At 49.4% G+C, this 12,404-nt stretch overlaps 1 protein-coding gene across 1 annotated transcript in view; it reads left to right on the forward strand.

The window, feature by feature from the left end:
* The first annotated feature begins 2,592 nt into the window (after positions 1-2,592).
* The window catches only part of Ntf3 (neurotrophin 3), a 60,185-nt gene continuing 50,373 nt past the window's right edge, over positions 2,593-12,404 (forward strand). The window contains exon 1 of the mRNA XM_029478194.2: positions 2,593-2,858. Within this exon, the coding sequence (XP_029334054.1) occupies positions 2,841-2,858 (18 nt within the window). The 5' untranslated portion in view covers positions 2,593-2,840. The remainder of the gene's footprint in view (positions 2,859-12,404) is intronic.

Genomic DNA, 12,404 nt, shown 5'->3' on the forward strand with positions numbered 1-12,404 from the left:
TTTTATCTGCCTGTAAACAAGTGTGCCCTTTTGCCTCTTTTCTGCCCTGCATTCTTCTTTGACTTCTGAACTCCTAGAAATTCAAAATGCCTTTAGAGTCTCCTGAAGGCAAAGAGGACCTTTAGCTCTTCGGGGGGAAAAAATGTGGAAGGAGAAGAAGAAAATCCTTAGTCAGGTCTTACACAAAGAAAAGGACAAGCGGTCTCCACGGGTTGAGGTGGGGGTCGGGGTGGGGGCAGGTGGATCAGAGTTCTTCTACAAAAGTGCAGCCTTTGCTCTCAGCTGTTGCCTAGGTCTCTCCCTGTTCCCCTCTCCTTTCCCCATTCTCCGCCCTCCCCCCAAGACACCGCACATATTTGGCAAGATTAAGGTGTCACCTCTCATATTACAAGGCCTGTTGATTGCAGGCAGAGACAGACCCTCCTGCACCCTTGAGTTGGAAACAATGCACTCTTCCTGACGTCGCCCAGGTCTGGCAAAGGGAGGCGGCCAGCTAGTGCACCGCATCTGCAGAACAAATCGAAGTCTCGAACTCTGCTGCCTTTTCTTCTGACTGTTCATATTTAAGCTTGCCCCTCGTAGACCCCTCCTCCCTCCAGACCGCCAGTGACCGGGGAGCAGCCGGCAGCGGTGCAGCCCACACGTGTATTTAACCCGTTCCTTTCTTCCCCGGGAATCAAGCACCTCTTTGGTTACAGTCTGTAGAGCCCCGGGACCAGGAGCTTGAGAAATGAGCCCCTAGAACTCCGCTGGCAGAGAGACTGGCGGGAAGGGAGGGGGAAAGCAGGGGTGGGGGGAGGCAAGTGCGGGAAGTGGGGGAGGGCAGGGGCGGGCCTGAAGACCGCGAGAAAACCAGAACCTCACAGAGCACGCCCAAGCCAAACCTCCAAAGTGCTGTGTGGCAGGGTGAAGGGGAAAACTCTGCAGCCTGATCGGATCCGGAGGAAGAAGAAGATATTTTGGCAGGAGGGAAGTCCTTCAGAGGGATCGTTGGAGGTGACGTCCTTGGGCCTCTGTGGGTGCTGCAGGCCATTTTCGATGTGGCAGCCCCCGTCAGCCAGGATAATGATGAGGCAGGTACAATCTATCTAGTATGCAGCCCCCGACTCTCCATCCTCTCTGGCCTCCTTTCGCCCCGCAGCTTCTCTCAGCCTTAACCAGTGGGTGCAATTCTGGCACTCCTGGGTGTGGACCAAACCTATACATCTCCAAGGAATGTCCAGGTTTTGAACCTGGAACCTTGCTAAAGTACACTGCGAGTTGCTTATCAGACTTTATTAGGAGGCAAGGAAGAGGTGGACTATCAAATCGCCTCTCCTGGTGTGTGTGAGTCAAATGTCCTGACAGGAGGCAACTTGGAGAGTGGCAGAGGTGGGGGCGGGGGGAGGGGGCACTTGGACTTGAGTTCCACCTTGCAAGAATGGGGGAGGGAATGAAGGAGCAATGCTGTACTACTTTCTGGTTCTCCGGTTCCCCTTACCACTAGGATTTCCCCCCTCCCCCTTCATTTCTCTTGGACCGCAGTTGAGCAAAATCTAGATGCTCTGACCACTGTAAAATCTGAGAGAATCAGCTCGGATCAAGGGGAGGGGGTCTAATGAATAGCTAAAATAATCTACAAATAAGACCCTTGCCTCCACCCTGAGATCTTTTCCTCGAATGAGTCTAGCGGTTGTGCAAGAGAGCGTCGCTACTTTCGGGGAGTCAGGAAGGGGTGCTTTGCTTGCCCTTTCTTCTGGGCAAATTGTTTTTGTACAAAGCTGCGAGTGCTGGGCAAATGCTCAGCTCCAGGGCCGGCTCCTACCTTGAAAGGAAGGGGTAGAGAAGTTAGGGAGTGTGTAGAACGTGGGGCTTTGGCTCATACCTCTCCTTTTCTTTCACGCACACGCTGCGCACACGCAAACCACCCCTTCCTTGGTTGCTTAGCACTCCCACCCTCACCATACCTCAGCAACTTAACCTCCCTAGACAGCTTGAACTAACTGTGCCTTGGGAGCTGCTCCCCAGGACTGAGGAGTTCCAGGGCAAGCAACTGTTCATGCAGATTCCTGTTGTTATGAGGGCCTGGGGGGCTGGGGTGGGTTTAATAGGGGGTGGAGAGAGATCCAAAGACAGAAGAGTCTGAGGTTTGGAGGCAGAGTTTAAGGTTGAGGTTCAAGCTTTCCTGAGCCAAGGGGCAAGAAAGGCCTTCATCTGCCTAGAAAGAAAGAAAGAAAGAAAGAAAGAAAGAAAGAAAGAAAGAAAGAAAGAAAGAAAGCAAGCCTTAAAAGAAAAAGTTCAAGAATAAGACAGATCGAAGATATTTACGTGTAAAATATAATGATAAATTAAATGTTTTTGTCGGCTCCTTCTCCCCATCTCTAAAAGGGAAGGTCCAAAGAGGAGATAATGAAGAGCAGGCTATTTTGAGAGGGCTTATTTGTTGCTTGTTCGTTCGTTTGTTTTCCTTTGAAGTGGACTAGGAGAAATGACTAGGTCTCGAGAGCAAACTCCAAAGTGCCAGGGAGCGGGCCTGCAAGTCACTGCGGGCGGGGCTCGGGGGCTTGGCGCGGAAGGGGTTAAGGCGCTGAGCGCGGAGCCATCTGGCCGGGTTGGCTGGTTATAACCGCTCAGATTATGTTCACGGGACTCAGAGTTGAAGGCTCCTCTCCTTACCCAGCAGCTCCGCACACCGCCCCGCGAGATAGCCCGGCGCAACTTTCTTCCCTCTTTCTTTCTTCCCCTCGTTTTTTCCCACCGCTGGGTAGTGGCTGCGGCAGGGGTGGGCGAGACTGAATGACCGAACTCGAGTCCACCTTTCTCTTCATGTCGACGTCCCTGGAAATAGTCACACGGATGCCATGGTTACTTCTGCCACGGTAAGGGGACGTGGCGGGCACGTTGGGTGGGCAGGTCCCGGAGGGGGTGGGGGAATCGCGTGGGGGAGATTTTTCCTGGGGATCCGCGTGGGGGGCCCCAATTCTGCACCCAGCCCCACCCCCATCGCGCAACACGCTAACTTTTCGGTTCTTGTGCCTTCCCCAAAGTTTGAGCTCGAATCTGCCCAGGCCTAGGCGCAATTACCACCACCCTCCTTCCACATGCATGCACACTTGTGCGCGCGTGGATATGGTTCTCCTCCTCCTCCTCCTCCTCCTCCTCCTCCTCCTCCTCCTCCTCCTCCTCCTTCTCCTCCTCCTCTTCCCTCTAGTCCCCTGGCTGCTCAAGAAACCGCCCTCAGTCTGGGAAAGTGATCAGGTTTAAGAAACCTGCATTGGGAAGGGAAGGAGGTGGAGGCGAGGGAAAATGGGGACCACGAAAAGGCAAGAAAGGGATTCTGGACATCACCACCCCACTCCACCTCATGCATACACACCTCCGACCCTCCTATCTGGTTCCCCCAGAAGACTCCCGCGCATCCTATAATAAAAGCGGGTAGCAGACAAAAATGGGGCTTGAAAGAGGCCAGGATCCCGGCTTGCGCCCTGCACCCCGCTGGCCACCCGGCAGCGTTCGACAGCTCCAACACACAGCCCGGCAGGGCGTGGGCTGGGGGAGGGGCTGCAAAGCTCAGGACCCGCACCGTCTCTTCTCAGGTTGGGGGGAGTTGGGACTTAAGCCCAACAGTGCGTACCTGCGTTGTTGTCCCACATAAAGCTTTTTCTCTGAGAGGGTCCCTAGCTCCGGGCTACTCTGGCCAGCGCCAACCCAATGGCTTCCCACCCTGGGTCTTCGCGCAGATGTTGGAGCTAGCGCTCAGCCTGCGGGTCTGGGACCTGGTCATGGAACGGTGGGTACCGGGGTGGGGCCATCGGTAGGGATTTGGTACCAGTTTCTCAGAGTCCTTTTTAGGGTTCCCACCCCCGCCCCAAGAGGTAGTATGGGAAGGGTCCAGAACATCAGAGACCCTCAGAGTTAGGTCGGAGTTAAAAGAACACGTAGCGAACTGGACTGTTTCCTGCTGCCACCAAGGCGCTCTGCACAGTGGTGGATACTTCTAATGAAATTTGGCACTCTTGAAGGTGTGGAATGGGAGGGCTGGGGAGGACTTCTTTCCTTGTCGCTTTCGGGAGTGAGTGGGTGTGCATCCAAGAGGCGCTACTGCTTTGCGCAATTTTGGCGTTCTTCCGCGGCGTTCAGATGCACCTTCCTGGGACTCCAGCACCGAATGGTGTGGACACAGTTGATTAGAGAGGTCGCAGGCGGGAACTGGAATCGAGGCTCCCGTATTCCAGGTCTGGGAAGCACCCACCAGATTGACCCCCGACCTCTGGCTGCCAGCGGGTAGCAGGTTGAGAGTCTGAGTGGCGGCTGCTCTAGGACGCGGTCCCAGCCAGAGCAGGCGGCTTGCTAGCTAGTGAGCCGGAGCCCCTGAGCCGGGACTTGTTTATGAGTGTGAAGAGGTTGGGGGCGGGGACCTGCTGGGGGAGGGGAAGGGATACTGTAAGGGTGGGTGTTACTCGCAGAGTCTGAGGGTGGAAGTTCTGTGGGTTTAAGGAGTGTGTTGACAAACCTGCTTTTCAGTAAAGTGATGTCTTTCCACTACAAACCAGCGGCCGAGGGAATATGTAAGCACACTTCCCTAAACGTTAGTTGTACCGGGGAGCTTTACAGTCGGTTCTGTTTTCTAAATAGCCCGAACTCTGCCAGGTTAGCCCGTCTCCCCTGATCCTGGCGTGTCGCTCAAAGAAATTTGAGAGATGGAATCTAGAAGATATAAACCCAACTAACTCTGCCTCAGAATCAAGCAGACCGGAGTGTAGCGTTAGAGGATAGTGGAGAGAGAAAAAGAGAGCCGCAGGCAGCGGTATCTGTATATAAGGATAGAAGAAAGTTTACCCGGCGTTCCCCTCAGGGAGAGCAAATAGGATTGTCCTTCGGTATGGGCTATGTCGAAGCAGGCCTTGAGAAGACTGGATCTGTAGGAATCCGGTCTGATTTCCCAAGAAGGGAGCCTGGTCCTTGGGTGGCCAGAGACCTATTGGGAGGGCTTTCTCAGTCTCAGTGAGAGGGGCGTTGGGGCAGGAGGGTAGAGCTGGGGGTGGAGCTTTCTCCAGCTTCCTCCAGCCTGGCTGGCCCCGAGGGGTGAGGAGCTTGCGTGTTGGGCATCTGTGTGCATAGCAGGAGATGAGAGCTTGTGGGAACATAGGTGTAGCTAATGAGAAATCTGTGTCTGGGAAGGGTGTCAGAGCTGGAGAAGTGCAGTGTGCTGAAGACAGATGGCTTGTGCGTGCCTGCACAGACACATGGGGTGGGTGTGGTGTGGGAGGGCGGCTGGGCTGCATGTGTGTGTGTGTGTGTGTGTGTGTGTGTGTGTGTGTGTGTGTGAAGGCGGACATGTGTGGGGGCTGGATGCCTGAAGATGACCAAAGGGATGTAAGGGGGAGATTATCTGAGGAGAGCAGACTGTTAACTCCCTCCATAGGCTTGGACAGCCCTAGGGTTTGACTGGAAGAGCACTGGGGCACATGGAAGATAAAGAATTATGGGCTCTGGCATTCGTGTAGAGAATAGTGCACGGAAGCAAGGATGGCTTTGCCTCTCCACCTTCCAGGGAAGGGACCTGGAAGGCTTAGAATGAGGGTTACACATTCAAGGGGAAAGTTCCTCTGTGTGTTGGAACAGGGTCCAGTGACAGGAAGTGCTGTGTGCACAAGACTCCTGAGTAAAGAAATCGTTTTGCACGCCAAGCGGTAAGGATGCACATTGCACAATACTGTATAACGGGCTCTCTCATTTAGTAGATGGACACATTACCACCAGTTATTGTTGATTATTATTTTTAAAAAATTAATGGGACATCTCCTGGATGCTCAGCTCGTTGTTGGGTGCTGAGACATGGCACACTGCCTTGGAAAAATTCCTTCTCCATGCTCAGCTGACTGTTACAGCGTTGCCAGGAATAGAGAGGGCAGCATCTGTGGAGTTTTCTTCTGGATCATGGGAGCCAAAGGGAGGCTGACTTGAAATATATCTGTAGTTTTTGTAAAAGGGGGTGATGAAAGGTTAAGGGTGATGGATACCTCTGTGAATGTGAAGGGAGCTGGAGGGTGCTGCTGCTAGCATGGAGTATATGCTAGGCTGGGAATTTCCAGGTAGAAAGTGGGGGTGGGGGTGAGGTGGGAGATGGGGAGGAACTGGATCCATTTCAGGATGGAGTGAGTGATGTCCCTTTGCTAGCCCATATGAATCTTGAAACATGGACCTGGCGAAAGGTACAGTGATGCTCATGAAAAGCTGGGCTGGCAGTGCTTGCTTGGCTTTGAGGTTCTCTGCTCTGTGGATCTAAAGCTAAGCTGAGTATGTGCTAATGCTTTTGTCTATGGGCTTGCTGGAGGCTACAGCAAGCATGAGAAAACTCACCAACTGGATGGAGAGATGCGCATAACATTATGAACCCTGTGAAGGAGTATGCTGTAGGGATTCTGAGGGTTTGGGGAAAGGAGAAGTTTGGTCTTGGATGCTTAGACCTGTGTCTTAAGAAAACAAAAGGTATGCATAAAAGAAGATCTGTGGGTTTCCGGAGTGAGCAGCAGCAGGAGGAGCTCACTGGGTTCACTGGGGTGTGAAGGCCAAAGCAGGAGGAAGATTACACACTTTAGGGGTAAACGCATCGCATCGTCCACCTGGGCCAGCTGACAAGGAACCCCTTCCTGACCATGTGAAGGCATCTGGGTGGGACACTATTAGGCTAATGACAGTTTTAATGCATGAGATTGAAACTGTATGATTTTGAAGTTCTCCTTCAGTGTTTTGGGGAAATTCATTTCTCTGAGAAACAGCTGATGTTAGACACAGCCCGAGCCCCTATTTTTTGAGAGCACAACAGTGAGGTAGACTCACAGCTGGAAGTGCCTGCATTTAGTCCTCCACTTTGGAACAATGGTTTTCTGATGTCTGGGACTCTCCCTGCCCCTCTCTATGGAATGCATGTCGATGAGGACTGTGTAAGAAGGAAAATGTATTCCTCTTTACCTGGCAGAGCTCAAAGGGACCACTTATAAAAGCTGTGGTCTAGAGAGATTAGATCCAGTTGAACTCAGGTGAGGGTATCCATCTGTCACTGGGAAAATGGGATCTTTGTCTCTTCTGGATACCATCACATCTCCGATGCTTGCCCATCACATAAACAAACAAACAAACAAACAAATTATATAGCTTTCCCATGGCTTGCCTGAGTTTACTACCTGTCCATAAACTGGAGGCTGGTAAAGTTAGATTTTAGTTCCGGGAAGTCTGATAGGTCTCTGGATTACTCAAGAAGAAAGGCAATACAAGAATCCGTTATTAATTTTCAGACAAATATTGTTTTAGCATCCGTTTTGCAAACTACAATGCCAAAACAAATGTGACTTTGAAAACACAGAGCATGGTAATTGTCCTTGGCAACACCATCGTTTGTGCAAGAGGGAAGCAAAGTCCAGCCACCCTGTGTTACTGTCAAGGTCTGTGTTTTTCTAGACAATAAGCCCTTGGCAGGCCCCAGCCTGCCTGAAGAGAACCCTGGGACTTGGAACTGTGAAATGCTGCATGCCCACTGCAGCAAGTTGGGCACAGCCACTTTCCACCAAGACAGGGATAAAGGCTCAGAGGCACTGAAACATCCCAGTCCTCCCTGAAGTTAGCACACACTGTCAACTCCTGGCTCCCAGTCAAGGCTCCCATCCTGGAGTTCAGTGGCCATAAATAGTCAGGAGCTAAGTTATTTCCATGAGGCACTAAACCAATTCTTTTGCTTTTTTTGGCGAGATTGGGCCAATTAAGTTGATTGGAAGAGGTCACTGCTGATGGGTCTCTCATTCCCCAAGCAGGACAGGCTAGGAGAGTTTAATTACATAACATTTCCCATCCCTGCCTTTGCATTCCCAGACGGATCGGATCAGATGTTCAGGCCTTTCCTCTTCCCCTCCACTCAGGATGCCTAATTGAGCAAGCCATTCTTCTGCAGGCTGCAGACCTTTTCCTGAGCCATTCCAAGGCTCCCACCCTAAGCAGAGGAGCTGCAAATCCAGGTGCTAGCTGGAAGTGAGAGAAGGGGTTTGGGGTGACATAGAAGATCCTTTAAACCCACCACTGTTTCAAGACCTCAGCAGCTGCTGTTCTACTCATTAGTGCTGCAGGCAGTTTCTGACATTGGGAATACTGAACTAATGGCTATTGGACAGAGTTTTATGTAAGACTGACTTTGTTGGAAAAGGACCAAATCTTTTACTGGAGAAAAGCCCATGTGGGGTTGCTGATAAGGCCAATGGATACATTTTGTTCATGGGCCAGCACCTGCTTATGAGCTCACAGTGTGTGCCTGCATGCATGTGTGTGTTGTGTGCGTGCATGTGTGCATGTGTGTATGTGTGTGTGTGCGTGCGTGTGTGCACGTGTGTGTGTGCATGTTGGAAGACACATGAACACAGGAGCTGTCCTGGAAGGGCAGAAAACATTTGTAGAGCTTATGCTACTGGTGGACACATATGCTGGCACTGGCTCTGATTTCACTGTCATCAAATTTGTTTACTATGGAAAAAAGAAGCAGTTTTCTTTCAGATCATTTGCATATGGGGATTATTAACTTTGAAGTGTGGGGCCAATGTAAATACTACCTCATCCTTGCCCTGGAAATTTCTAAAAATCAAGAAGCCAGGACAGAAACAACAACAACAAAGAAAGAAAGAACAAAAGAAACAAAGAAATATATGTATATATATATATAATCAAGAAATTATTAAGAAATATGTACATATTCTTTAAGAATTCTCACTTTAAAACTGTGAACACACATGCAGGTAGTCCAAGAGATTTTGACAGTTTTCTGCGAAGCCAGCTCTAAGTTTACCTACACATACTAAGGAGATAGCTATAGCTATTTTTATGTGACCAGGCTGCACTTGCTATTTGCTCATTTCCTTATCTGCCAGAGTGCTCCTCTGACAATATTGACTAGGAACTACTGAGGTCTCTAGAACTCTGGGCCTCCTCCCACGATAGACTTGTGGTTTGCTCTGTTATGATTGCTCATTATCTGGCAACATCACCAAAGAAGACATCTGAACAAGTGGTTTTCAAATGAAGCAAAGAACTAAGTAGCTTACTGATCTCAAAGGACCCTATTCAGTACAAGGTGGTCTTAAACAACGTGAGGTAGCAGGTGGCCTGCTGACATGGATATGGGGATCAAGCTTTTAACTGAGCTCTGTCACTAATTAGCTGTTGCTATGTGACCCTGAATATTCTCTCCAGGCTGTGATTTCCCTGACTATAAGGGAAGGGCTCGAATTAGTAGAAGACATCAGGCCTCAAAGCCACCATCGCAGCTCCACCACCCTAAGATTCGACATTAATCCTGGCCTATTTAATCTTTGCTAATATGCCTTACTTGGAGCGTGCCTTGGCACATTCTAAGGAGCTCCTGTTTTTATCTTTGGAGAAAGCCAGAAAGGCATGCAAAGAATTTACCAGAACATTTTGTTTTGTCCAAGAATGCTCAAGATGTTGGCTTGGTCTATGCAGTATGCAGTCTACAGAGCAGATTGTAGTTGCGTTTGGCTTTCTGGTAGACCCGGTGCTAATCATTCAGCAGCTTCCTCTCAAATACCTTTCACTGTCGACATTTCTAATAAAAGATGAGCACCCACCTTTAAGACAATGATAGTATATGAGCAGTTAGTGGTTGCCGGGCATTGTGACAAATATTGCATGACAGTATTTCAGTCTCCCCAGATAACCCCATGGATAACTAGGGGTACGGAGCTGATGTGAAGCTAAAGGACAGGTCTTCAGTTGCAAAGCAGAACGCTGATATATTTGCCTTCCTGAAGCCAACAGCACTCCAATGTCCACCGGATTGTGTTTTCTGTGTTCTATGATATCATCCAGATGGGAGCTGGTCCCATAGTCCCCGGTGGTGAAGCTTGTCACCCCACAGGATAGCCTACTCCACCGGAAGCTTCTTTTTCTTGTGCAAGACAAATGTTTAGGGTTTCTAGCCACCTGCTGGCAAGCATGTGTCAGATCTGTCATAACTCCCATTCCCCCTCACACCCACATTTACTTCCCGTACTGTTGACAAGGGAATTTGCCCTTCCAGCATGCAGGTATTGATCTAAGTCACAATTGCCTCCTTGTAAAGTCTATAACAGTGGAGCTGGACATCTGGTTTTGATCCACAAGCCCATAAGAGGTGGTAGGTCTCAGCATTCATGAGTCCTGGGATGAGGACTGCAAAAGTCTAAACTTACATGGAGAACAGGAGATCTCTTTGGAGTTTGAAAGATGGCTGGATAGGCCAGGGACCCAACCATTTAGAGTCAGGCTTTGGCTAGGTAGATTTCTTGCTTGAGGGTTGAGGGGCATGGGTTGCTTCAAAGGACTGAGTCCCGAAGCTATGTTTAAGAAAGAATAAGGCAGGCATCAAGTCCTCCAGCCCTAGTATCTGTCTCTGAATTTCACTCTCTGCGCAAAAGTACTTCCAAGAATAGGGAAATAAAAAGACTTCTTGGTGGTAATTCTTATTCTCTTCAAAGGGTATGGCTGAATGAATGCTCTTGATTCCATTTCCTCTCCTTATCTCCTAACTACAACTAACACACGCACACACACGCACACACACACACCACAGGAGCACATTCACGTGCACACTTTCAAGACCAAAAAGCGGTGACTTAGTTATGTTGCTTGGAGGTATTTTCACTGTACAGCAAAAAACACTGACCAAATGCCCATTTGATTGTTTTACAATATTTGTGCTCCAAATATATGTATTTACTCTGTTTTAAACTTTTCACATGTAGGGTGATGCATTTCTTCTCTACACAAGAAATACTCTCCTCTCTCTCTCTCTCTCTCTCTCTCTCTCTCTCTCTCTCTCTCTCTCTCTCTCTCTCTCTAAGTGAGTACCAAGAAGTTGGAGCTAGCTACAATTTACTGTTCCCTTCTGTTTCTAGACCTAAGCCTCCATCATTTAAAAATATCTTCCCTCCCCCTCTGCCTCCCTATTGTCCCTTGAGAAATGTATTTCAAGTTCTCAGTCTGGGATTAGTTCCATCCTGTGTCTAGCAGACCTGTTCCTGCTGGTTTATAAGGGACTTCCATTGGGTTCAAGAGTGAGATACAGCTGTAAAACTCACCTGATTTCACAACAGGTGTGTTCCAGCGCTGAGAAGAAGCTTGGCTCTGCCGACACCCAGCTGGTTGTCTAGGAGAGCTTAGAGCCTTCCTCCCTGCATAGGACTCAGACTAATGGTGAACTTTATACAGAACCCTTTCCTTCCATGGGCCTCTGCTTCCTGATCTGGAAAAGAAGGGAGTTGGACTCATTGGCTGATCAAAAGGACCTGAGGTTGTTACTGTTCTGATGTTCTATGTCTCTACTGTCCTCTCTGCCTCCCTGTGGTTCACGCATGGGATTTTCAGGTACTCCTTCTGTACTGATGTACAGAAATGTGGAGGGGGTGGTGGAGGAAATTCAGTTATGTGATGCCAGATAAGTTATTGAACATATGGATGAGTGAATGTTTATGGGGTGCTGAAGAAGCAAGCTTGCCAGATTTGTGGCGGATCTTGGATTGCTAGCTGGGAGCATGGGGGAGAGGTTTATGTGGGATGAAATTGTCTGTGGGTAGCTAAATTCAGCAAGCTGTATCTAAATGATTCTCAACTGTGCTCCCTGAGACCAGTCCTGCCTCTGATGCTGCCAGAGCCTGATTGCAACTTGGATATTCTTGGCCCATCCTGGGTCTTGTTTTCCTTGCCTATTAAATGTCCAACTTAAGAGCTTCCATGACTGCTGAAGTCTTTCCTGTCTTCTCAATAGATTGTAGGAATTTAAGGCTAGAAGATAAACCTAGATGGATGGATGGGAGGATGAATGGATCAAGAGAAGGACACCCTTAGAAAGTTTACAGGTGATGGCAAATAGCCTGATGCAAAACAGATAGGAGTGGCCAAAGCATTCGTCTGTTCTCGAACTGGAGGCAGCAACAGAATGTGGTGTGTGTGTGTGTGTGTGTGTGTGTGTGTGTGTGTATGTTGTGGTTTGAATGCTCATCTCTCCAGTTTCACCAGTAGTATTAAAATCATCGTAGACACGTTTGTTTCTCCATTACCTTCCTTGAGAAGCCTCCCTGCATTCCCCCCAGAGAGCCAGGGGGCTCCTTTCCCAGCACCCTCTATGTTATAGCACTTAATAGCCTGGGCTGTATTTGCATTCCTCTCTTCTTACTAAAGGATGAAATTCTTGAAGAGGGGTCTGTGCTTGTCATCTTCGTGTTCACCAACACCTGGATGGTCTGCCACGGAAATGCATTGACTGAATGCGTAGACATATGAGGGAATTGTTGGTGAGCTTAGTGGTAGATGGCAACAGGGACTGGGCTCAGAGATGTGATGCACCTCGACACTGGTTCAAAACCTGTGTCCTCTGTTATTCTCTT

The sequence above is a fragment of the Mus caroli genome, unplaced genomic scaffold (genome assembly GCF_978045245.1).
Source record: "Mus caroli unplaced genomic scaffold, Mus_caroli_1 scaffold_7, whole genome shotgun sequence".
NCBI lineage: Eukaryota > Metazoa > Chordata > Mammalia > Rodentia > Muridae > Mus > Mus caroli.